At 31.2% G+C, this 27244-nt stretch overlaps 1 protein-coding gene across 1 annotated transcript in view; it reads left to right on the plus strand.

Annotated features, from left to right (window-relative positions):
* Positions 1-941: 941 nt before the first annotated feature.
* Positions 942-27244, plus strand: part of LOC121126142 (uncharacterized) — a 48898-nt gene continuing 22595 nt past the window's right edge. Inside the window, exons 1-4 of the mRNA XM_040721443.2 lie at positions 942-2997; positions 5241-5553; positions 5616-5894; positions 17149-17287. Of these exons, the coding sequence (XP_040577377.1) occupies positions 1328-2997; positions 5241-5553; positions 5616-5894; positions 17149-17287 (2401 nt within the window). The 5' untranslated portion in view covers positions 942-1327. The remainder of the gene's footprint in view (positions 2998-5240; positions 5554-5615; positions 5895-17148; positions 17288-27244) is intronic.

Consider the following 27244-nt stretch of genomic DNA (forward strand, 5'->3'; position numbering starts at 1 on the left):
ATAAATTAAATTTTTTGTAAAAAATTTCAAAACACCGAGCTGTTTACAAAAACCTTTAATTGTGTGGGAAAATTTAAAAAAATCCATAGCTATTGACAGAAAATTAAATTTTTTGGGAAAAAATTTTCATAAATGGACCTTAAGATATAAAATTTTATGAAAAAAAAAAAAAATTCTAAAATCTATCGCTATTCGCAAAAAATTATTTTTTTTTCTAAAAATATATTTCTTGCTCTGCTACATTATTTGCCCGAATAAACAATTTAAACCCCCCTGCCCCCCTCCAATATCCAAATTTACAAAAATTAAATTTTCAAATTATTTTTTTTCCAAAAAGTTTAATTTCCTGTGAATAGCTATGGATTTAAAAAATTTTTTTTACAAATTTAACTTTTGTTTACAGTTGTGAATTTTGATTTTTTTTTTTTGTGAAAAGCTATTGATTTTTGAAATTTTGTTAACAAAATGTTAATTTTTGTTTATTTTTATTTTAAAAATCCAAAAAGCCTCTAAAAAATATATGTTCCCACGGATGCCCTTGAATATTTCACAATTGTACCCTTCAGAATTTGCCTTCTCTGCAAAATTATTCCGTGTGTTACAACGTTATTACAATTTAAATAAAAAACAGTGATATATTTGAAAAAAGTAATAACAATAAACTATTATGAGTCATTTTATCTTTAATTCAATTTGAAAAATGGGAAAAAGTATTTTTCCTATTAAATCTCACACTTCTATTTTTGCAAATGAAATAATAATACCCTCACACACTGCTTGAATCAAAGGTAGACTCACAGAACAACAGGGCATGACGGGAAGGAGAAGAAGGAACTACTTACAAGAACACATACTATCGACGACGTCTCTTTAAAATGAATTCCGCGTGTTGTGGAAAGGGGGTGAGCGCAAGAAGAAGTTTGTAAGGCGTGCGCTTTATTATTCTATTTCAAGTTCAGTCACGATTCAGTCATCGTCGTAGTCATTTGGGGAACGGTCAACGCATTGCCGTGTGACCGATTTTAATAAAATTATAGCTATCATACTAATTGCTAAATTTGTATGTAGAGTATAGAGACGATAGTCAATTTGTTAGCCATTGAAAATGAGTGAATGTTAATAGAAAGTGTGTCCGTAATTAGTGTGTTGTTCCTTTTGTGAATTAAATGTGACCTTTTTCAATATATAAATATATATTTTTTGAAGACCTGCATATGTATTTATAGAAACATAGATTAGAAACGAACGAACGTTCAAACGAACAAACATATCATTGTGATGATTGTATGAATGAAGATATGAAGAAACTGCCGCGTAGAATCTAATTATGATTTCCTTATTTTATTTGTTACTATTATTTTTCTTACCTCTTTCCACTCTCGGGGGCTTTAATTCCCCTTGCTCTTGGCTGCCTCATTCCTTAGAAAATGACATTGGCCCAACGTTAAAATGCATTCTGACCCTCGAAAACACGGAGCTTCTGAATCCTCGAATCTTTTCTCCCTTAGTCAAAGAAAAGAGACCTTCACTTCTTCTTAAATGTAAGCGATCCTCCAACTCTCGATCCAGGAATGAAGAAGAAGAAGACTTCCCACGACGTGTGGGAAAGGCTCTCAGCATCCTTAAAAAAATGAGGCCAACGGCCTCTGTGAGAGATGTTCTCATAGTGAATTGCAATCTACGTCGTATTCCTCCAGCCTCTGTTCTCCCAACGACTCTACATGGTCTTGCAGTTCGTCAATCCACAGGTATCAACTTCACACCGGATGATCTTGTTCCTCTCCAGTATTTAAAAACCTTTGATTTGTCGGATAATGCTCTCGGATCTATTCCGTCAGGAGCTGTCTGTCCAATTAAGGAGACTCTCTTACATCTCAATCTTGCTGGGAACCGTTTCTCTCGACTTGAGGACTCTGGTGTCGTTGGCAACAAAACGGAATGTAATTTAGATCATTTGATTACTCTTCAACTCTCCGGTAATCGCCTGCAAGAACTACCCTACAAATCCTTCAAAATGGCTGGACATGATCTGCGAACACTCAAATTGGATCATAATCAAGTCAACACTGTCACAGAGGATGCATTTGAGGGACTTGATAAACTAAGACTCCTGGATCTGTCTTACAATCGACTTAATCTCCTATCTGAAGGTTCCTTTGAAAGTTTACACAATTTGAGAGAGCTTAATCTGCAATACAATCGGCTTGCAGTCCTCAATTCTGGTCACTTTCGAGGACTTGATAACCTTTTACTTCTCAATTTGAGTTATAATGCCCTCGGAAGTAGTCGTGTTTTTGGATCTGGCGATTCCCTTGGAGGAGGTGGATGGGTTATAGGAGCTGGCGGTGGAGGCTCTGGAGGAGCATCCGGTGGAGGAGCTCAAGGAGGAGCTGTCGGTGGCGGTGGATGGATAATGGGAGCTGGCCAAGGATCATATAATGGCCAAGGAGTTGGCCATGGTCAGGGATCATCTGGAGGTAGTGGGCAAGGTGGAGGATTTGGGAGTGGTCAAGGATCTTACGGAGGTCATGGGCAAGGTGGAGGGTTTGGAGATGGCCATGGAGGTCATGGTCAAGGTGGAGGTGGTCAAGGGGTAGGAGGTGGACAAGGTGGAGGATATGGACATGGATCTTATGGAGGTGGCCAAGGGGCTGCTGGTGGATACTATGGGCAAGGTGGTTTTGTGTCTGGAAGCGGAGAGTTTAGCTTCTCCGCCTTTGATCATCTTCATCATCTGAGTACCCTGGATCTATCACATAATCACATTCAAACCATTCAATTGAGTGAAAAAACTAACATCACATCCCTCAAACATCTAGATTTATCCTATAATCGACTCTACAATCTTCCAGATGGAGTTTTTCGTCAATTACCTAACTTAGTCACTCTGATTCTCTCTGGAAACAATATGCATACAGTTTCTGCAGGCGCATTCTACGGTCTCAATCATTTAAATACACTCGTTATGAGCCATAATCAACTCAAAATCCTACCAAGGTAAGACATATGTCCATTTAATATTACTTCATGCCCCTCTCTCCTTCTTTCCTGCTCATATTTACGTAATGAACAATATACCTACATATTTGCAATAGGTTGCCCTTATAAGCAATCTTCATTTGCTGTAGTAGAACTGAGTCACAACCAAAAAATAGAAAAACTAGTTTTAAATCCATTTATAGGAAAAGAAAAAAAAAAGACAATATCCAATAAAAAAGTAGTTTGAATTGAAATGAAATATAGTTTCTACGTGGTGAGGACTAACTTCCTCTCATTGAGGGACAAGTGTTTTTGACACAATACACATGTAGATATCACTAATGATATGTAAATATAATTTGCCAACACATTGAACCTCTCTGCTAAATTGTACACAGGGAAACACATATGATACATAGACATCTGTAACTTATATAATGATGAGTAATTGGGGTGTAGAAAATACTCAAATTCCATTACAAAATCATTAAATATTTTTTGAAAAGATAATTGCTTTTTATTCGCGTCGCAATGTACATTAAGGCTTATGTAACAACCATATTTTGATCCTTTAAAGAATTAATGTCCCTTTTTAGAGAGCTCTAGATGGAGTAACATTTTGTATATGATTAATTTACATACAAAAAATATCATTTAAATTAGCGAGACACGTGATGCATGCGTGTAACTAATTATAATGCGGGTAACGAACTTTAGACGTGTATTTATAAAGGGGTTTCTATTATTGTGGGGTGACCTGTAAATTTGTGGCCTACATTTTTGCCGACGGTAATTTTGTCTCAATGATATATTCGCCGAAATTTTATGTTTTTCATATTATCGGTTAAAATTATAACCTTGCCCTCCGCTAATCCTGGTTTTTGGACTCGAGAAAAAATCCAGCTTAAATGAAATTCACAACTTTTTTTCTTCTAAAACCGTAAAATAGATGGAATTATTTTTCCACGTCCACTTTTTACTATTTTTAATTAGTTTTTTTTTTTTAAAGCATGGTTAGCACATTTTAAACATTTTAGTAATTGTAAATTATTTGAAATAATGTATGGCAGACAAGACACTTGCAAAATAATTGTAAAATTTAATCATAGTCGATACTTTACCTAATTTTTTTATAGGGTCAATTCAAAATTATATACTTTTGTGATATAAATACGTAAGCATGGTATGAACAAACTCATCAACAACTGCTGAAATTTTCAATATATAGTTTTTACCCAAACACCCAGATATACAAAATCTACAGTGTTTGAAACCGCTTTATGCGGGAGCCTCCTGTATCTCGATATGATTAATTATATAGCTAAGAAAAGAAGAAGGAAAAAAAACTAATGATGAAATTATTAATAACTAATAATAAAATAGGAAGACTCAATGAATTATAACTTCTAATACTATTTAGAGGAGAGCACATCACGTAAACTTCTGTAGTGAAAAACAGGATTTCTGACGAGAAATTCATATTAGTCAACAACTCGTATGAACTTTGTACAATTATAAAGGAATAATAATTGTCTTAGTTGTAATTTTATATAAGATCACACGGTACTTTAAGAAGCTCTAATATTTTGGGATATTATTTAAAATCAATCTCAAAAAATAAGGGATCTACAATATGTATACAATTCAAAATATAAAAAGAACGGCCAACTATTAAATTCATTGATATTTTCTGTTTTTTTTTTCTTAATTATCTTTTCAAATAAGTGGAAATGAAGCAACAATTTCATTTGTTCCTTGTCAATTATTGGAAAAAGACAGTCTACAGAAATATTTAGTCCACGCATTAAATGACCTAAAAATATCTTAGTTTTATTTTGTTTTTACAATTGTACTTAGTTTTTCTTACACCTTAGCACGATAACGTGGATATGATTTCCCCCTCTTTCAGTGTTATTAATATATGGAACAATAATAACTAATAATGGTATAATAGATTATCAAAAATTGTCCTATTTAATCATAAAGCAATTTATTTTATGGGAAATGAAGAGGAATACATAAATACATGTTATATTCAAACACAAATGTTATTGTTTTTCTTCCTGCTAAGAACTTTTTGGTTTGAAAGAGGACATACAGAGAGCCATTATATGCTTTAAACGTCTATGTTGTCCAATATGCATATCTTATTGAACAAAAATAGAATGACTCATTTAAAAATACTTTATCCATTTCAAGTCAAATAACTCAAATTCCCAAAGTAATACTTCAATTATCTACATAAAATTTTCCCTTTTCAGAGATTGTTTTGGATATGCTCCACGTCTTCAAGAACTTGAACTGGATTACAACTTATTCGAGTCCATTTCTGAGCTAAGAGCTCTGAATGAGCTCCGAACACTCAACTACAATCACAACCGAATTCGTTCTCTCAAACGTGAAAACTTTTTGCATATGCCGAATCTCCGTGGTCTCAAATTGTCACACAATTTGCTCACGGTTCTTCGTAATGATACCTTTACGGCTGTACCTAAGCTCAAGATGCTGAATCTCTCACATAATCAAATTGCGTCAATTCATCAATCCACGTTTGAGCTCCTCGTTAAATTAATGGTCAGTTTGCAAAATAAATTATTGATATCTCCAGGATTTTTAACTATTCATTATTATTTCAGTATTTGAGGTTAGATTCTAATAAATTAGACGAAATCAATGGATTACTCACGACTCAGCATCATTTGCAATGGCTTAATGTATCATCTAATCAGCTTCTATGGTTTGACTATGCCTTTATTCCTAAGAGTCTAGAATACTTGGACTTGTCGAATAATCGCGTGGAGGAAATCGGGAATTTCTATGATATGCAGACTGGCTATCATTTGAAAACATTGGATGCTTCTAACAACCATCTCCAAAAGTTGGATCGCCTTGGACTTCAGGGATCTCTTGAGGAGGTAAGTGAAATAACTATCTATCTAGATGTGAAATATGTTGAAATAGAACAACGAAAATACTTATGAAAAACTTATAGATAAAAAAACACAAACATTCACCCCAGTAAAATCCGTCAAATTCTCTGAATGCTTCTTCATTATTTTTAGTTGAAAAGTATTTTTAGATATTCACATTTAAACGCTGATAATAATACCTAATGCCCTTTGATATTGTGTCTATCAATATGTTTATTTATGTATGTTCTATATCTACCTATTTTCTTAGTGAGACATTGTTTTATGTCTTACAAAAACAAACAATCAACTATCAAACTTCTTTATTGATATATTATTCTATAAGTTCATAAGTCTTATCCTCTCCCTATATGTTCATCATCAGTTTTTTGCAAAAACTATTGATAGATTACTTATAATTATTGCATAACTTCGAAAAAAAAACCAAAAAAATCCAACTATTAAATAAACAACATTGGAAAGGTTGCGTGATTTTATAAAAATATCGATATGTACTTTTTATACTGGATACACTGATAAGAGATGTAACAGCCAAAATAAACATTAGTCATCTCAGTTAAAGTATTTTTAAAATTTGGAGCACTTTTCGAGAAATGAAATCAATAGTAATGAGGTTTAAATTTTTAACCAATAATTAAATATGAAAGATGATAATGAATTGGGAAAATTATATTACATGAAAATATATATTATCAAATAATATTAAACTTATCTTTAATAACTATACTAATGCAATGCACAATTAAATATTGATATATTTCTTAAATCAGAACTACAAATCTTTCTTATCTAAGATTTTCCGCTAGTTACATTGCCGAACATGATTAAATTTTGTCTGTAACAAAATTTACTATGAATACAGGCAATATTTTACAAGAAATAATATTTGCTTTGTTACGTAAACTATGACCAAATTAACCAGTGTTCTTTGATGTTATAATAATTATTTAGTATTCAAACTCTGTTTACTCAGTTATACTAGTAGAAAATAAGGATTAATTCCTAACCGAATTTTAATTAATTTTGGAAGGATATCTTTTTTCGAAATTTGGTCTTTGAAATTGCTTACAAATTAAAGCTACTATAGATTATATTTTTAATAGTGCAGAGGGACGTAATTAGATTTGATTTTTTAAAGAATTCAACATTGAAGGTTCCTTGGTATTTCAAGGATTAGTCTAATCGGCCGTAACTATTTTGATGTTTTTTATTCAATTTTTCTTCCATTGAGATTCGATGGGAACTAATGTAACCATAGTATACTAAACCGTTTAGTAAATTACGCGGATGACCTGTTTTATATCTCGGCCAATATAACACTATTACAAAAAAAAAAAAATACATTGTAAGATTGAAACTGCTCTTAAAAATAACTTATTACCTGATCCATTCATAGTACATTCCAAGAGACCATATTAAGTGATTGAATTCTAGATACAGGCAAGTCTACTCATGTCATTTTGATTGCCTTTTTTTCCCATTGAGTCATTGATCCTTCTTTTTATAGATACTTTATTGACTTATAGTACTGTGTGCTTAATTTGTATTCGGTTACATTTTACGTGTGTAATTATTTGAGAATAATATATCGAACAATATCTTTAATAGGTTTTTACTTAAAGTTATCAAAAGGAAAAAAAAACTCGAAATTATTGTTAAGATTAAAATTTGTGAATGAAAATTTTAAGAGGGAGACCAATCCTTGTAGAAAATTTTAGTTTGCATTTAAAAAAACGTTAACTATAATATATTAGTACCTTAATCCATAAGCTGAAATGGGCTGTGCTTAACTTATAGATGACAATATTTTTTTCAATTAGTACTAATTTTTAAAAGATTGCTCTCAAAATTGCATTTCCTTTACTTTGTAAGTTATTGTTCAAAGTCTGACTCAACTGCTGTTATTTCACAAACAATGAATCAAAAAACAATTTGGTGTTTTAATTTTAAACTACTCCTTGAAACTTTTTTGAACGTTTAGACCAAAATACAAAGTCTCCTTACTTTTTGAACACACCTCGAATAAGACAAAATGACTCTTTTGGGAAATGACAAAATGCTGTCCTTGTTCAAGGTATGCAGAGTGCCATGATTAAGTTATAGATTTTAGATAAGTAAAGTTGTGACGACTAATGTATAGCACGCAGAAAAATGTTTTTATACTTTTCTTTTATAATCCATGATAGTCTTTTATCCATTAGAAAGATCAAAAACTACAAAAAACAATCCAACAAGATTTCTGTCTGTTTCAGTCACGAATGTTTTGTTTAAAAAAAAAAAAAAAAAAAAAAGGATGTATTTTTTATTTATTTTTTGTCCGATTGAATAATAAAAAACAATAATAAAAAGATTTGGAAAGCAAGAAACTGTAGGAAATCGTTTTTTTTCTTCTTATAACTTTGTATATATCTATACTTCCATGCGTAGATATATACAAAATACATAATTTATGAGAGTGGTATTTTTCTCCAATTCCTGCGTCGATGGACAGAAATCACTTATATATCATTTAGCCAGAGAAGCAATGATCTAAAAAAAAAATGTCAGGGCATTTCATATTAATAAATAAAATAAACTTTGACTCTATATAATTAATTATAATATATAATTAATAATAATTTTAAAGTGTATAAGTCCACAATTCGAATCCACTATTTACAGGGTGCATGGACAAATCTGCCGCTTAAAAAAACAACAACAACTTCAATCTTATTTTATAATATTTATTGATAAAATAAGGACAAATATCTTTATTAGGATATAGAGAGTGGAGCTAACACAATCTTGCATCCCTAATTATATATATGGGCTTGAAAGACAATTCTTATGTCAGATGGAGGAATTGTCATATTATAATGTTTACATATATTGAATTGATGCAATTGATGCAATTCTATCTGACCAATTGATGGAACATTTAACCAGAAAACCAACTTATTATCAGTTGTTCTTGTTGCTGAAAAAGCAAATGGGCTAAAAAGTCCCTGCCTTAACAAAGAAAATTCAAGTTGGGCTTTTTTTAAATAATTATTTTTATTGATTTATTTTATTTATAGAGTAGAGTACCTATAAGGCCTTTCAAGTCATTACTTTAAAGGTATTTTTCCCGTTAGGGTGCAGTGTAAGATATAGCCACTAAACTTTTTTTGATCCATTGTTTTAGAAATAGCCAAAGCAGCGTCTCATTTAGAACAATAACTCACAAATTAAAGAACAGATTGTCATTATATTTTGGTAGTTGTCTTTTCAAGGTTGGCTCTTACTGACAATAAGAGAAAAAAATTAATTATAAAAAATATCGTGAATTTCCGTACTTGCAAGACTATGTTCTAGACGTCCTCAGGGGAAGGGCTGGAGGGCCTGTTGCCAACCCCAAATTAAGGATTTATGTTTCTTACTAGAAAATTTAATATTGGAAATATTTTTTACTAAAAATTTAACATTTGAAATATTTTCTTCAAAATATGTAATTTTGTGTGAATAGCTGTTGATTTTGAAAACTTTTTTACAATAAATATGATTATTGGAAAGTTTTGAATTTTTGAAATTCTTTTCCAAAAAATTTTATCTTTGTAATTTGATTATTAAAATTTTTTCAAAAAAATCTAATTTTTTGTCAATAGTTCTTTATTTTGAAATTTTTTCCAAAAAATCTAATTTTTTGTGAATAGTTCTTTATTTTTGACATTTTTTTGGCAAAAATTTTAATTTTTTGTGAATAATTCTTTATTTTTAACATTTTTTGGCAAAAATTTTAATATTTGAACTGTTTTTTTCAAAAAATTTATTTTTATGCAAATATATCTGGATTTTTGACAAAAAGAAAAATTCAAAAAATATAATTTTACTTTTTTTTCCAAAATGCTTTTAATTTTTGGATATTTTTAAATCCCCCCTTCTCCCATTTAAATTCTGCAGACGCCTCTGATGTTTTCATATATAGTTTATCAATTTCATAACCATTTTCCTGATTCATATGATTTTTTTTCTTTTTTGAAATATATAAAATATAATACTGTCAGGTAACTGTACAAAGTACATTCATATATTTATTCAAAGAAATATATACATACAAATATTGAATCGACTAATGTTTTTGACAGATATGATTTTGGTTTATTTTTCATTTTTAACTTTGATCGTTGAAATATGAAAGGGCTCCTCATACATCCATTCGTAGAAAAACTTTAAATATATATTTTAAGAATAAATTACCTTGTCTATGAAAGTAACAACCAATCAAAAAGTATTTTTTTCATGCAAGGATTTATAGATTGGTAGGTAGATTGGTTTGGTTACAAAAAATGCATTTAATTTCTTCCCTATTATTAATACATGTTAAATTATTTTTTTTAACTATATGTATGGATATTAAAAGATAATGTAAATACCTTCAGCAAAAACTGTCAAAAATGAAATTGTTATAGAAACCAAAGTGACAAGAAAATTATTTATTTGAATAGGCTAGTTATTTTGTAATAGTCTTTGCATGTTGGGAAAAATATATAAATATATTAATAATGTAATCTATGACCGTGTATCTGATAAATTTTTATAATTACTAGTTCAAAAATATCTTAAATATGCAAGAACTCTGCCTTGTAATTATTGCACTGTATAAATATGTAACACTGGACGTCTGCAGAATGTTGACTGGAGAGGCTGTAATCAACCCCCAGATAGACAAATTTTCAAAAAAAAAAAAAAAAAATTAACAATAATTCTCTAAATTTCCCCCAAAAAATGTAATATTTTAATTTTTTTTCGTTTCTTTATTCCCTTTTAAAATATGGCAATATATACATTTACTTTCTATATAATTAAAATAAAAACAATTTGTAATCGAAATCAATTTAAAACTATAAAATATAGTAAAAAATGATTTAATAAGTCAAACAAGAATCATTTGAAATAATTATTTTTTGGTATAACATTTCGTGTGAATAACTTTGTTTTCATTAATTTTTTTTCATCTACAACTGATAATTAAAAAAAATATTTTTTTTTCAGTATTTTTAAATCTTTTTCTAAAAAAATTTACATTTTTGTGAATAGATGTGGGTGTATAATTTTTTTTTTTTCCTCAAAATATGTAATATTTTTAATAATTGTCAACAGCTGATAATATGAAACTTAAAAAAAAAATTTTTTTTAAGAATAGCAAAGGAGTTTTGAAATTTTTTTCCAAAAATTTACATTTTGTAAAAAAATCTGTAGAATTTTTTTTTTGAAAATTTGGCTAGTTGAAGGTGGGATACAGCCCTTCCAGACAAACTTTGCCAAAAAAATAATATTTTAAATTTTTTATCAACAGCTGATAACTTTTGCGTAAAAATAAAGTAATAATTTTTGGAGAATTGCCATAGATTTTAAAATTTTTTTACAAAAAATTTACATTTTTGTGAATAGCTGTGGTTGTATAATTTTTTTTTTGAAAAAACATAAAATTTGATTTTTTTTCTCAAAAAATTTAATATTCAAATTGTTTGTCAACTGCTGATTATATGAGAATTTTTTTGAGAATAACAATAGATTTTTAAATTGTTTTCCAAAAAATTTACACTTTTGTGAATAGCTGTTGCCTTATTATTTTTTTGAAAAACATGACATTTGAATTTTTTTTTGCAATATATTTTAAATATAACTTTGTAAACCACCCTGGCGTGCTTAACGCACTTTACTCTCCATGTTTTTTAATTGAAAAAAAAAAGATTCTGAAAGATCTTTTTTTACGAAAAATTAATTTATTTTCCATTTAATAAGGATATAAAAAAAAGTCCCGAATTTCATTTGTATATACTTTATACATATGTGTATTTATATATCTTTCGAGTAGTTTTTTAAGAGCAGGGAAAACTGAAATGAAATTGGCATGTATTCATATATTATTGTTTTACATATATATTTTGAAGCTCAATGAAGAAACTACCGGGTTTTTATTGTTGAAACACATATAAATATAAAAAAGATGTAATAGAATATACAGAAAAAGTGTTCAAGCAATATTAAGAATAGAAAGAAAAAAAACTTAAAAAAAATTCTCATATATAACTATGGTGTTCTTGTTTTATTCCATTAGTTTACAGGGTGAGGATTTGAAATCCGGAATGAATTTGTACCTCAATAACTTGGCAACTCTGACATCCTTGTTTGTGGAAGTTTGCTCAACCGATTCATCTGATAAAATTGTATAAGGAAAAATACAAAATCCTTAAGATGTCTTTTGAATACAGACGCCGTACGGGGTTTATTGTTTCCCCCCCATACAAGGGCATGACAAGGAGCCAAATAACTCTTTAGATGATGATGCTAGAGAGCTCAAATTGATATTAACAGATGCGCCGTTATGCTAGATCCTTAGATCGGTGCAGTTTGTCCAAATTGGGTCATTAGCACCGGATTTATTCTGGAAACCCCCATTTTTGTAAGACGTTTATCATCTCTTGGGCAAAGGAAATGTGCCCTCTTACCTTCCCATATCTGACCCCAAGGGATTAACTACACTGTATGAGGGTCTTGGAAAAAGGTAGTGCTATAAACGTGCAAAATAAACTGTTGACTCCATGCAGGAGTCCATTGTCGGAGTAGTGATATAAATGTAGATGGATCGGAAAGTTCCTCAATGAAGACTCACTTTCGTTCTGAAAGCAAAAAATGCACTCCAGACTTCCTGAAGGCCCTGCAGCACATGCTCAAACGTAGCCTCATATCTACTCGGATCTGAAGCCTTTGTACTATCCTGTGAGGGGTATCTTGGAGAGAAATTCCAATAATCAAGCAATTAAGACTTTTGAATCCTTGTAGGCTTCCATTTTTGAGGCAGGGGGCAACATAGACAAATAGTTCTTCATCAAGGGCTGTGCCAGGCTCAGAACCATGCTGTGTTGCGCCCATTATTTTGTGCCGCGTGCACATCCAAGGAGATGTTAATGAAGCAGCCCAAATCAAATGTTAACGATGTTGCCAAGGCTTTCAAGGAGTCTGATGGCTTGGGAACACTTCCAAGAAGGACTCATGATAGTTCTGAAAGTAAAAAAAAAAACCAAAACACTCCAAACTTACTAAAAGAACTGCAGAACATGATTGAATGTGACCTTCTAACTAGCCGGATCTGATCCCTTTTGCCTACTGCTTGAGGCGTCTTGAATAGAGAGTCCAATCAACGTGCACATAATACTTTTGACTCTTTGGAGGCTTCCATTGTAAGGCACTGACCAACATGGACAACAAGTTCCTCACCAAGGCTACTACAAATATTCAGGGCTATGTTGAAGGCTGTGATTGAAGCTGAAAGTATTTGGTTTGAGTGATTCACTTACCTATGGATTAGTGAATTACTGAATTAATTTTGGGAAATAAGTTGTGCAGTACATAAGCCTTCAATTTTTCGGATTTAACATCACCACCCTGTATGTATACATATAGTTCTACTCTAAATAATATTACTTTATGAAAATGTTGAAAAATGATGGGTTTTTTCAGAATTTCATTTTCTATTTATTTTTAGCTATTTCGTTTTCATTTATATATATATTTTGAAAGCTTCAAAATGTTTGTTAGTTTTTTTTACCCCTCATATAAAACAATCTTTTCCTCTTAGAAATGACATCATTAGTTCCCTTCAAATCCTAAAACGAATACGTCTAATAGATATTTGAGTCATATAAAACTGTACTTTAAACTTTGTTTCTTTGTAACATGGATATCTACTACAGAGTGCGTGCAGCAAAATAAATCCCTTTTTTAAACCGCGTAGCAATTCAGCTGTTGAAGTAGTAGGGGTTTCGTTATAAAGGCAAGATTCTAAATTTTTCTTGAAAATGAATTATAGTCAGTCCAGGTCATCTGTTGGAGTATTGATGAACGTGCGTTTGCAATTATATATAAATACTGCCAAAAATTGGTTTGACTGATTATATCATAAGTTTAAATTGCAAGTTTTATTAGTGCGATTAATGAAAATCCGTTAATGGTTTTAATTTTTAATATACAACATACAATATTTTCACTATTTGAAATGTTTAAAATTATTTGATCGCAAATAACTCCACAGATAATGATACTAAAATAACTACAATGTGTGTAATCGAATTTGAGGTTTTGCAAGGAATCTTAATTGCTGCAATTTGTTCAAATCATGTAATTTAAAAGGGATTTATTTAGGAAAAACCATCATTTCCTAATTACTTAATCTGCTAATCATCCCTAACTATTAAATAAGATATGCTTGCAATTAAATTGTACATCTTTCTGTACAGCATTATCATCCTGTAAAACCGCGTAAGTTGGTCTATAAACAATGAGGGACGTCACCTATCTGATATGATATTCAAAAGTTCTAAAAACATAACTTTCAATGTGTGTTATCAATATATAAACAAAAAACCATTTTTTTATTCATATTGCATAACTCCATGACCACTAAGAAAAAATATCTACAACGAACCCCTGTATACACGGTCGATGCTTCATGCTGAAAGCCTGCGATACTTCATCAATATAACTATATTGTTAATTCTGAAATTAAAAAAATGGTGCACCCGTATCTCCTCAAGGTCACAGGCCTGTTTGACTTAAATTTTTATATGTTCATTTGTAATATATCATAAGCATCTACAATAATTTTTTAGAAATGCCTTCGATTCCACTTAATTACTACATGCAAAATACCAAGTATATATATAGCCAAAAATCGAGTATAATATTTAGTAGATATATTCAGAAATTTGCTCTACGGAAGCACACATTTTTATCATAAGTATTTAAGTGGAATTAAGAAGGAAAAAAAATGAAGATGGTGCTTTTTTTGAGTGATTAATTTGGCTTGAAATGACCCATACGTCTTTGGTGGTGTATACATATCCCAAGGAGGTAACAAAGTGTTGTTTCAGCCTCAAAGAAATAAAAATAGTGTATTTTTAAAGCAGATACTTAGGAATGCATCTCTTTGTCTTTTGTACCAATTAAATGCTTCATTAAGAAACATTTTACATCTGAAAAATATGTATCTTTTTCTGTGTATCTAAAAGCTTAAAACAGACCGTTTATTACTTCTACTTACATGGAGGTTTTTAAACGACAGACAAAGAAAAGGATTGTCAATGATTTTAAAGAGTTTTTTTTTTTTGTACATTACTTCCTCAAAATCAATTACTAAGTAGTCGTATTAATGCACATCGTTCACTTGTATGTAGGTGCCTATGTAGAGGTATACTTAGGTATAATACAACTAATCTGTTTACCTTTAAACATCTCTTGACATTTACTCAAATAAGTAATGAACGATTTTCTGTATGAGTCATATAATTTATATGTTGTATACAACATCGTTATAAAGAGTGGCCCATGAAACTTTTTTTTTTTTTGATATTGCTATAAAAAAAAAGACGGATGGATATTTTTCAATAGTTTTTTTTATTCGAAAGCCTCAACATTCCGGTTAATGATGGAATAACACTTCATTCATATGACGTTCGTGGCTGGCCTTACAGTAGCCCATTGTTTCGACCCACTTTTTCAATACATTTTCGATTGTGTGAGCTTCAATAGCTGCAATGGCGACTCCAATTTCGTGTTTCAAATCGTCAATCGTCTCTGGATGGTTGGCGTAACATTTATCCTTGACGGTTCCCAACAAAAAATAGTCCAACATAGTCAAATTGCAGCTACGAGGTGGCCAGTTGACGTTGCCGTTTCGGCTTATGATGTGATTGTTGAAGACGCAAAAGACCCACTGTAACGTTGGCTGTGTGGCATATAGACCCATCTTGTTGGAACCAAATGTCGTTGATGTCTTCTTTTTCCATTTGGGGAAACAAAAAATCTTCCAACAAGGCCCGACAACGCTCATTATTGACCGTAACAGCAGCTCCTTGCTTGTTTTCTCGTTTTTCCGCTTTCAGAAACAGGAGCAATGTTTTCGATTGAGTGCACTAGAACAACACAGGAACGCGTTGTTTTATCCATTAAAGAACCAGTTTTGTGGACACGCTTCACAAATTTATCCACAAACTGCCTGGAAGGCCCTTTATTTCGACCGACGTAATTTTTTTGCAGTTTCGTTTGAAGACTCTCCATTTTGGAAGTAAGTCTTCAGTATTTCCCAATTTTCTTCGAGCGTAAACTTAACCATTTCGAAAACCGGAGACCTTTTACAAAATATTAGACACAATAAGAATCTTACTACAGGTGTAGGATGTCGAAAAAGTGGTGTGAATAATGCAACCGCTAGATGGTCCCCCTGTACATATCTTACCCAAAGTTATACAGTGGTAAAACGCACCTGTTAGCTAGGAGAGATTTCCTTTGCCACAAACCAACTCTTTTTCTCGCGCAAGATGTCACTTTTAAGATACTACAGATTACGTTACTTTATCATCTCCCATGGTTACGTGCAAGGCATTAATGTCAAATCGGTGCTTACGTACACCTGGGATTTTGTTATGCTGCTTTGGCAGTCTTTATTTATTCGGCCCAGTCTAGTCTTAGGACCCTCGGTCCTTAATTTTTTTCCTAAAATGTGGATGGTTTTTTAAGACAAATAAGATAAATTTAATGGGATGAACGGACTTTAAGTCATCTATTTGCATAAAAAAACACATTCAAATTTTATATTCATCTTTCCATGAAAGGTGTTGTTGGGGTCATTCATTGTCCAGCAATATATTTTAAGGGTCAAACTCAAAAAAAGTTTGGGAACAACAACCTTACCATACCTAGACTTTCCTCACCTCTTGTTCAATTTTCCCATTCCTTTTTGATATCAAGTGGACAGAAAGAGGTTAGTATTGTGTAGCCCTTATTTAGGGATGAAGAGTCCAGTCCCAAAAATCAGTCCCGAAACTGATAAAGTTCGACTTTTGATGAAGTCACTCAACTTTATTTATTGATTTTTTATCAGTTTTAGTAGTACCAGTCCGAAGGACCGGTCTCAATGACTGATACACTACGACTGAACTGAATAAACAAGGATTGATACATGATTAATGGAGTTTATTTATAGGGTAATATTTATGGCAGTGCCCTTAACGCATAAAAACAAATATTGTGCACAAGTAAATTCGAAAAAAAACTTTTCCACGCAGTTACTGTTTCACAACGTGGTCTTAAAGCTTAGATTTTATTTATCTATTTCATTTAGATATATTTTTTTGTTAGTTTTTGATGTTTTTATTCTTTTAAATATATAAAAATTCTCTATGATAATATGAAATGTACTAATCCTTAAATAATTTTTCAGGTTAATTTCCAAAATAATGCCATCAATCAGATTGCACCCAACACATTCTCGGATCTAAACAACTTGACCAACGCGGATTTGAGTAATAATCAAATATCAAAAATGGCTATCAATTCTATGGCTCTCAAATTAAATGCAGGTAAGAACAGGTTTCTTTGTTACGTACATAGTTTGTGCTTTTATGGCAAAATGATTAAACATGGGCACAATAACCTTCACCCCCTCATTCATCCTCTGTAGTATACATTTTATTTTTAATCAAATAATTATAAAAAAACCTATTATCACTAAAAAAAAATCACACACTTATGTTTAAATCATGATCGAATATTCCTACGATACAACTGTTGTGGTCTAGTTCAGTCCCACTTGTCTATCCATAAGCAGGTTATATTGATCCTTCGTGACGTCATTGACGTTTTTCTTTTTTGTTTTTTAATGATTCCGTTATATAATAGAATAAAATTATATTTTTGATAAAAATATAATCATAATGTTTCATCAAATTAGCACAAATCCCACTATGTAATATGCAAGAACATAGGCAGGAAGTACTCCAAGCCCAATAACAAATCCTCAGCGTTACTTTCGGTCATTCATGATCCCACTTAGTCGGGGTCATTATTTATACTAAAATGTTCTCTCGTCAAAAACGGAAGAATAATGATAACAGCTTCAAAAAATACAATTTAGGTCGGCAACAATAAATTGTACGCTACAAAATACTTTGCGCTTACATGTCACCCGAATTGGCTCCAAAATTCAATTTTAAATTGACAATTTTTCATTAATTGAGTGGTTGTAGTACTATAAACTTTCAAAAGATTACAGCTTAGAGTCTACGTTCCATGGCTAGTCTGGTAAATCGTTAGCATTTTCGGTGTGTAAAAAAATAGAAAGTGTGAGATCTTGTTATATTTTTTAGAGGAAAGCTGTTCACCTGGAATGACAGCCGTCAAATTTGTATTAAACATTTGTGAGAGAAAAAAAGTAAGCACATATGCCACTCCGTAATAAGAAAAGGACGTAGGTAGAAATTACTCAGTTTTCCATCCTCAATTCCACTTTGAGTCTATCAGAGACTATATCTCCATTATGAAATCTTAGCGTTACTCTCTGTCCTATGAGCACACCGGCTTGTGGTTAGACTTTATACCTCAAGAATGAAATAATATAGATAACAGCTTTAGAAAATATAAAAAAAAACTGTCGAAATTGCCTAGAACAACAACCAACTTGCACCGTAAAAATACTTATAATTTACAATCATATCCATATCTCCCTAATTGGTCAAAATTGGTGATGAAAGTCGTCTGTAATTTGGGGAATGTAAAAAAACAACAACTAAAAACCTGATAATTTGAAGAATATTTTTGTAGGAGAGATATTTAGCTATCATGAAGTTGAATTGGATTATCTAAAATCAGCTTTGACGAGAGGGACAAATATAATTAAACAAGGACGACATTTGCAAGAATTACTTCTTTATCGATCCTCTATTCTACTCAGAGTTCAACGAGGTCTTACAATTAAAGTTATTCAACAAATCCCTAAGGTTACTTTTCATCTTTTAAGAGCACTTACGAATGTTCCATCAGGGTTGGAATATAGTTGAATGAAGTAGGAAAGGAAGCTTATTATTCAGGAATGGCATAATAATGACAAGCACCTAGGAAAATAAAGGTCATTCTTCTGTTTACCAATTGCAAAAAAACAGGCGAGCTATTAAATACAGAGTATTTATATCACTGGTCACAACCTGCAATGTTAGTTTTGCAATTTAAACTTTCAATTTTTCCTTTATTACAACTAATTTTTATTTTTTTCAACACTCAGCTGATTTGATTTAATCTGCCTACCATATGTAATAACATGTATGTTCTATTGGTATCCTGAAGGAAAAAAGAACTTTGAACATTACATGTACGGGTATATGATGTAGGACCTATCCATACCACTACAAAAATCGTTTAATTTTTCTTCTGCAACTTTATCCGAATCCAATAGTTCCTTCTTCACTCATTTTTTTGTACACAAAATACAAACATATACAAGGTTTTTTTCATTAGCAAATAGAAAAATTTACCTTTTCTTTTTTTTTGATTGTTAAACCTTTCTTTTAATAGATACAAATACAATATATTAGGTACAACTCAATTTGACAGCCTCTCCGTTTTAAAGTAAGCTATTATTTCTATCTGCAACTTTCTATTGGATAACTGTACATGTTCTAGTGTTGGGGATGGGCTTGGAAGCCCCATACCTGTTTTATTCAAAATTCAGTCCCACAATAAAGTCAAATGAAGTCGAACAAATCACGTAAGACCTAACCGAAATGAATAAAGTATCAGCTCTAGTAAATACGCATTTATGGAGCAAACTATCTCATAAGTATGTCACATGAATAGACATAAAAGTATTTTGCTTATATATTTGCTGTATAAATTTAATCATGATTCAAAAGTTAGACCCCCTTGTTGATGTTGTTAATAAAATACTATTATTTATGTAGAGTGCGTGTGCTCTTAGAGAAAGCCTTCTGAAGTCATTTCTATATATAGATAACCTTTATTTTTCATCATTGCAAATATTTATATTTTTATAGATGTTAATATGTTGCAGAATATTTCTGTGATATGTTTTATGACAGCGCGAAGTTGTTTATGAAAGATTTGACTGATAATATGAGGCAGTTATTTGTAGAAGGGCTGTATCGGCCTGAATATGGAACGTAAACTTCGCCTTACCCTGTAGTCAGTCTATGAAGAAACATAATCATTATCCAAAAATATGATTATTTCAAATTTTATTAATATATAACATGTATACAGTGTGCATGACCAAGCAAAGATGGCCTTTAGATGATAACTATCCTGAATAGATTGCATATTTTTTTGAACCGTTCTTGGTTCTCGCCCACCAAAGACATTCGATCGTACGTCAAGGATGACTGTATCGTTATTCTTGTTATCATTGTACAGTAGAGCGTTTTGTTCTGCAACTTTCTTCGAATTTTGATAACAGCTAGTTCGAAAAAAATGGAATTTGGTAAGGAAATAGCTTATTATAATTTCCATTGCTCTACAATGTCATATTTAAGTGGCACACCTAGTTCAAAGTTTGAAAGGAAACAAAACTTCCTTTTTTTCGTCAATAAAGATGGAAATAGTGTAATAAACATTCTTATGATGTAAAAAGTTATGCTAGACATAATTCTTAGCTATAAAATGAAATTTTTTTCTTAAGCTACCCTATGGAGTAAATAGAGATAATAAATATGAAAATTTGGATCTTTCGTTGCTGAAGATTTAAAAAAAGTATGCGCGATCTACGTGGATCATCAAATTTTTATAACGTTTTTCTCTGTTTTAATTTCTTTAAAATTTTGTAGAAAATTTTTACACTTTTTATAGGTTAAAAATGTTGCTATCAACATGATTTTATACTTTATTACTCAAATTATTATCTTAGTATATGTACAAATATTTACTATGTAAAGGGATTTTGTCTTTTTTCATAGTTTGATTGAGATGTGCGATCTTGAGATGACCTCGTAGGACAATGCAATATTGCATAGGTAATTTTTACAACATATTGCAACTTTTTAAAACTAGTCATAATCGAAATTCGACAAAAAGCAAAAACAAATAAAAAGCCCGCTCTACTGTACAGCTTTTTCTTATTTTCGTATTTGTTAGTCATGGAGCTTGATTGAAAAAAGAGTAAATTCATTTTTTTTTTTTACTGCATGTCCTTCAAGAGAGGAAATAATGATAAACAAGCAAAGCTGCATATGTAATTATTTAATGTGTCTAGATTTCCATCTACGGATTTATTGTTTCAGAATCTCTGCATTTTAAAACTGCATTTTGATTTTCTATTTTTTGTAAAAAAAAAGGAAAGAGAGAAAACAAAATTTACTTAGATGATCCTGCAATTGATTTTCTTTTAGAGCAGAGCAACTTAACTGTCATGACGTTTCATTTGTCAGTGCATAGTTAGTATTTACTCCGTTGTCGATCCTCAATTTTACTCTGAGTCCAACATGGACTAACAATTGTAATAAATCCCCTTCCCAATCTTCAGTGTTACTCCACGTTATTCATGATCAAAAACACTCTTTGTTACAATTTATACTTCGATATTTTCTCCTCAAGAATGAAATAATTATGACAATAGCTTCTGAAGATATAAAAAATACTGTTGAGGTTTTCATCAACTTCAAAACTAGCATGATAAAAAGTTGTGTAGAATTTACAAGCCTATTTTTATTACTATGAAATTATATTTTCAAATCTGAAACCCTCCGTCAGAATCCTATAAAATTAACACGCAGTCGTACGTAGAGTTTAGAAGACGTTGTGTGACAATACTTATTTATGAATGAATTGCATTCGAAAGACCTGTAATAATCAAACAGAATTTGTCTTCCCATATGAGGGGAATTTACAATGAGTGATGGGTTCAAATGAAAAGGGAACGAAGAGTTCACGTCATTTTTTCTTTATGTTTTTCAAGAAGAGAAATAAAGAAAAATTTGCCTGCACTCTGAATAATAGATAAAAATATTTAGCTAAAAGAATACCTTTTTAGTTTCAGAATCTCTGCATTTCAATACTCTATTTTGATTTTATAAAAGCCCTTCCTCTCCCATCAAACTGATCTCATATACTCTCGTTACGTAATACTGTTTCATCATTCGTTCTAAATAAGTAATTTACACCTACTTTTTTGGATAATATCCAAATAAAAAAAAAGTTTTTGCAGAGAGAATTGTAGCATTTGCCCTGTGTATGTTATGCGGAGAGTAGAAAATCTAGTGAGTAACTACCTACATACTATTCAAAAAATAATAGTAATTAATAGTTGGAACATAATTTTTTTACGACATTCATATATTTCCCTTGGGCTTACGTTGTAGCTATTCATGTTATAGACTTTTTTTTTTAAAGCAATTAAAACTACTAGCTTTTTTTTTCAAATTTACTCTACACACAAAATCTTTCTCCACACAGAAAACAAGGAGTTAATACTTTTATCAAAGGAATTTTCGTTCAAAACTAACATATGACTCATCAACAAAAAGCAAACTTTGATGATTTGCCTTCAAATTGAGAGTGAATTACATCTCTATCGTCAATTTCTATTGCTCCATCATTATTTTTAACCCGTTGCCTTTGTCATAAAATTTCACTTCAAAATGATAAAATTTATCGTCAAAATAAAAAAGAGAAATTGACAGTTACTATTAAAAATGGACCGTATCGTCTCCAACATAAGTCTTTTAAATAAAATGAAGGTTTCAAAATATAGCTTAAATTCCAAGGGTATTTCAACTCCTCCCAGAGATTTGAATAATAGGCATATAATTGACTCTAATGTCTAATAAAATATTGGAATGTATGTGACAATTGAGAATGCCATACATTTGTGTTCTTAAACGAATTATTATCACTTTCTATAAACTAAATAGGTTCATTTACCCTCTGGGTGTGTTGCAAATTAAACTTTAATCCGCCAAATTTGATCATATTAATATGTCATATTTAAAAAAGGCCATATCAGGGGCAATATTAGTTTTCTAAATTAGAATATAGATTATAAACTGTAGCTAAAGTACATGGATATCTCTACTCATCACAGTAATTTGAGTACCAAGACTATAATTGACTTAAATATTATACTGTTTGTATATGAAGTAAAAAAAAAAAAAATATTTTTTTCCTTTTCTTGATCTTTGTTCAAGATTGTTTTTATATTCATTCACTACATGTACAATATATAATACGTCATTATTTATATTTATTTCTTAGAGGGCTTAATAATGAGCACGGTCATGACGTTATATGAAGGATAAATAAAATGACTCACATGTTTTTTAATTGAATAAATGACCCAGTAATATAACAACAATTTGTGAATCATTTGTACAAAATTGCTTGTTTATTCGAATTAAAGCAATTAATGACACTGGATATATACATACATATATTTTTTGCGTTTTATAGCAAAGGGGCAAAGTGTCGTGCATTATGTATTTACTAAAGACCTTGATACTATCATGTAGTCTTATAAACTCTATTTAAGTGATTGTTTAATTTGTGCAAAAAATAAAAATCATTTATACATATAGATTTATACGCGAACTTCTGTGCTTAATTACGTATATTTTTTGCGAAAATTACACATAAAATACGACATAAAGTTGAGTGTTATAGGACCCTATAGAGCACAACTGCACCCAAGGAGCATATAGGGTGTTCCATGAAAATTAAAACACTTTTTTATTATAATTTCAATAATATAAATTATATATTTCTTGAACAAATGGGTGGAGCACATAGAAAGAAAATAAATATATATATTTATAATAGACCATCGTTCAAGTAAATCCGGACCGTCTTTAACTATATCCTGAACAGTAAGGAAAGGATTTAGCTCTGTTATTTTAAAGTTAAAGGGAGATGGTAAGTTAGTTGCACAACTTTCAATTCAAAACAAGTATTTACGATAGAGGAGCCCCAGCAATGTTGGGACTGAGGATAGAGCCGACCCTTGCCTCTACAATGGGTTTGAAAGTAAAGTCAAACTGGTTCAAGTTAAGCCTGTAGTGGGTCCCATTTATGGCTCACACGACAACTTTTTACCCACCCTAATGCCGGTTTTGCATCTGAGAGGTTATTCTTCATTCAACCCGTTATTTGAGGAGGTAGACTATGTTCTTGGACTCTCTGAGCTGGTCAAAAATATCTGTGGAAGTTATTTTTCTCCGGATAGTTGCAGATATATTTATCGCAACGTCTCTTTCTGAGCTCCTTTTGACCATGTGAGGGAACTGCGATGCAATAAAACACACATTTACTCCTCAGTTTCTGTTTCAATTGAAGGCTTTGAAATTGGGATATACAACCTTGAGTTATGTGAGTGAATGGACGTGGTATAGTTTTCATGCAACACTCCGTACATAATCCTGTGAATATGATTAACTTTGCATTATCAATAGCAATTAAGATTGCATAGTTTATAATAGTAATATATTTTAATAAGGAAAAAATGGAGCTAACATGAATGAAAACAAAAAACGGTGTGCAAAAAAAATATATATATTTGAAAGGAGGTGAAACTTAGTTCATTTATGAGTGGAAAAAACAACTATAACATGTAATACAATATGTAAAGAGCGCAAAATTATAAAATACTACTTGAAACTTGATTATATACATTTGATACCCAAGTATGTAATTATATGTTATATGTAATGTTTACAATTACCCATTCTGCATAAAGGTTAATGGTTTCATTTTGCACTAGTTGATGTGGGTTGTGTACTAATTTCCACACTCAATTAATCCCCCCTCACACGCACACTTTTACGATGAGCCAATCTTTTATTGAAATCTGATATGTATTATATAATTTGGATTTCTTTATTTATGCTGTGCACAAGTTCTTACAATTTGTGTAAGCAAATTGTACAAGTTGCACTTCTCCCCCTCCCCCTACCAAAAAAACAAACCAGGATGAATAATTTGCAATACACTTGTAGTGTTGTGTCGGTCCTTACTTACAACTGAAGATTATAGTACCGTCCACTTCAGTCTCAGCCAAGTTTTGTCTACGTCCAATCTCAGGCCAGCGCCTCGAAGATCAGGCTCAGCCCACTTCAGTTTTAGTCAAGTTGATTACTGTTCAGTTTCAGTCAGTCCAGTTAATTACAGTTAAGTCTCAGTTCGGTTCAGTCTAAGTCCAGTCTAGGACCATTTTACTCTTTTTCTAGTACAGTTCAGTCCTATAAACTTATATAGTTTGCTCCTTGATGACGTCATTCAACTTTATTTTATTCAGTTTTGTAGAGTATGGCCCCAAAACTTGCAATATCATTTAGTTACTATTTCATCCATGTTGTTTTTAATTCCGATATTTCCGTAAACAACCAAAAGACACCCCCCTAAAAAAAAAAAATGGCGTTGTCTTGATAATGTCTTGTTGTCTCCTTTAAACCAATGCAAGTCATTTCTGTTCGATGACTTACTTCAAGACAGCAGAATGGAGGAAAAAAGAAAAAAAATAGCTCTTACCACTGTTGTGTAAAACGAACCGAAGGAGTGTCGGCCCCTTATAGATTGCAATTTTTCTTGGTTTCTCTCGAAGCGTTTATCCCTTTCAAGTAGTAAAAATGTAAAATATGCCGAATTTCTTCCTTTGAGTCCTCCATAATTGACGCACGATATTTCACGACTGCACCAGCCGGTACTTTATTGCCGAATAAGTGTCTGTAGTAGATACTCACACCTGTACAACACCTTATCTTATGATCCAATGTGAACAATATAACACTTATTTAAAAAAGGGCGGGAAATACGAAATTACATTTTTCCCAACCTTTTAAATTAAATATAATGTAGTTCCCACAAAATTTTCACAGCCCCCTCTACTTTATTTTATATTAAATAATAATATCCTTTATAGAGTTGTATTGGTTTACCGCAAGATGGTGTCAAGCCCTGTCGCTTTGTTTACAAACTTAGTAGACAAGGAAACAACAAACATAATACTTCATGAATATTTTGTAATTAAAATGATGGATGTTGTAACTCGTACTCATTTCTACCTACAGAGTTCGATTAAAAAAAGTAGCTATTCTTTTAATAATGAATATATATAATCATTAATCCCTTTTGAAAAAGCAGAAATTTCATTATGTAATAAATTAAGGGGCTTTAGGGGATAAATTATATGCAGAGGGTCCTAATTAAAAATGTAAAAGGTATAGCAAGTATACATAATTTGAATAAAGTCAAATTGTGTATTTTCAAACTTTATTCACAGTCAACTGATCTTCTTTGAGAGTTCTGTCACAAAAAGGGAATTCTCAAGGTGTAAGGAAATTAATAACTCGCTCAGAGTCCATCTTTTCCGACAACGTCAATAATTTTGTACGACCCCGAATCCTCTTTTTTCATACATTTTTTGAAAGTACATCATTTATTATGTCAAAACTTAATTCATGCATTAATCATTATCATCTTTAACTTCTAATACACAAAAAATATGTCAAGTTAGAGGCCTTTTTGAAAATCTGCAATGCTACATTACATCAGGATAATATGGACCCATGAAGTTGTACTATTATAAATGAAACTAAGTGGGTTTATTGTTGTTATTTATCTACTAATTTGTAATCATGCATAAATAATCATAGCTCATAGGACAATGCACTCGGGAGAAATTATTCACGAACTCAAGGTGTGTAGGTTCATGCCCAGGAGATTCTGAGAAGAAAAAATACTTTATTTATAGAACGACTTCACACAGGATTCCTAGGTTATTTGGAGCAATTGTAATACTATAATGTTTAGTCATACTCAATCAGCGCAGCTCCATCTAGCAAATGCAAGGAACATTAAATAAAGTTATAAACTGTATTATATGATTGAAAAAAACGACTTAGCCAGCGTATATCATGTGAGCAACAAGTGTTTGTAAGGCTTCATATCCTATTTTGTCCAGTTGGACAAATCTATGCTTGCATTCATAGCTGTGTCATCTCTGAGTACACTTCCTACAATTAGAGGATTTTAAAGCCTTATGAGACTATCAGAAACATCTACATAACCATGCCCAATATTTCCTTAATTAGTGTGTCTCATATTAGACACACAGATACATTTCATAGGTATTCTTATGTTACTAAAGATATAATCATTTTAGAAACGAATGCTGAGAGCCACATTACTTTCATCCTTGTATTTATTCTATTTTATATTTGCTAGCACAGCAAATATATTCGACTTATAGAGTGCAATCAAAAACTAAAAAAATATGTTGAGGGAAAAAGGGTAAAAATAATCAATTCATAACTTCTTCACAATGTTGCTACAATTGCCTTGAATGCAATGATGTAGTGTACTAGATAAAGGCCAAAGAAAGTAGCTCTTGAATGAATAGCAAAGAGTATATTAGGGCGTCTTATATTACCCCATTTACTCGCACTCAAAAATTGTTTTCCCATATTTATAACCCTCTAATTTCTGCGGAACCACCTGTGAAAAACCAATGCTCTAGGTAGATTAATATCTAATAATATTGTAACTAG

This window comes from Lepeophtheirus salmonis, chromosome 11, assembly GCF_016086655.4.
Source record: "Lepeophtheirus salmonis chromosome 11, UVic_Lsal_1.4, whole genome shotgun sequence".
In the NCBI taxonomy this organism is placed as follows: domain Eukaryota; kingdom Metazoa; phylum Arthropoda; class Copepoda; order Siphonostomatoida; family Caligidae; genus Lepeophtheirus; species Lepeophtheirus salmonis.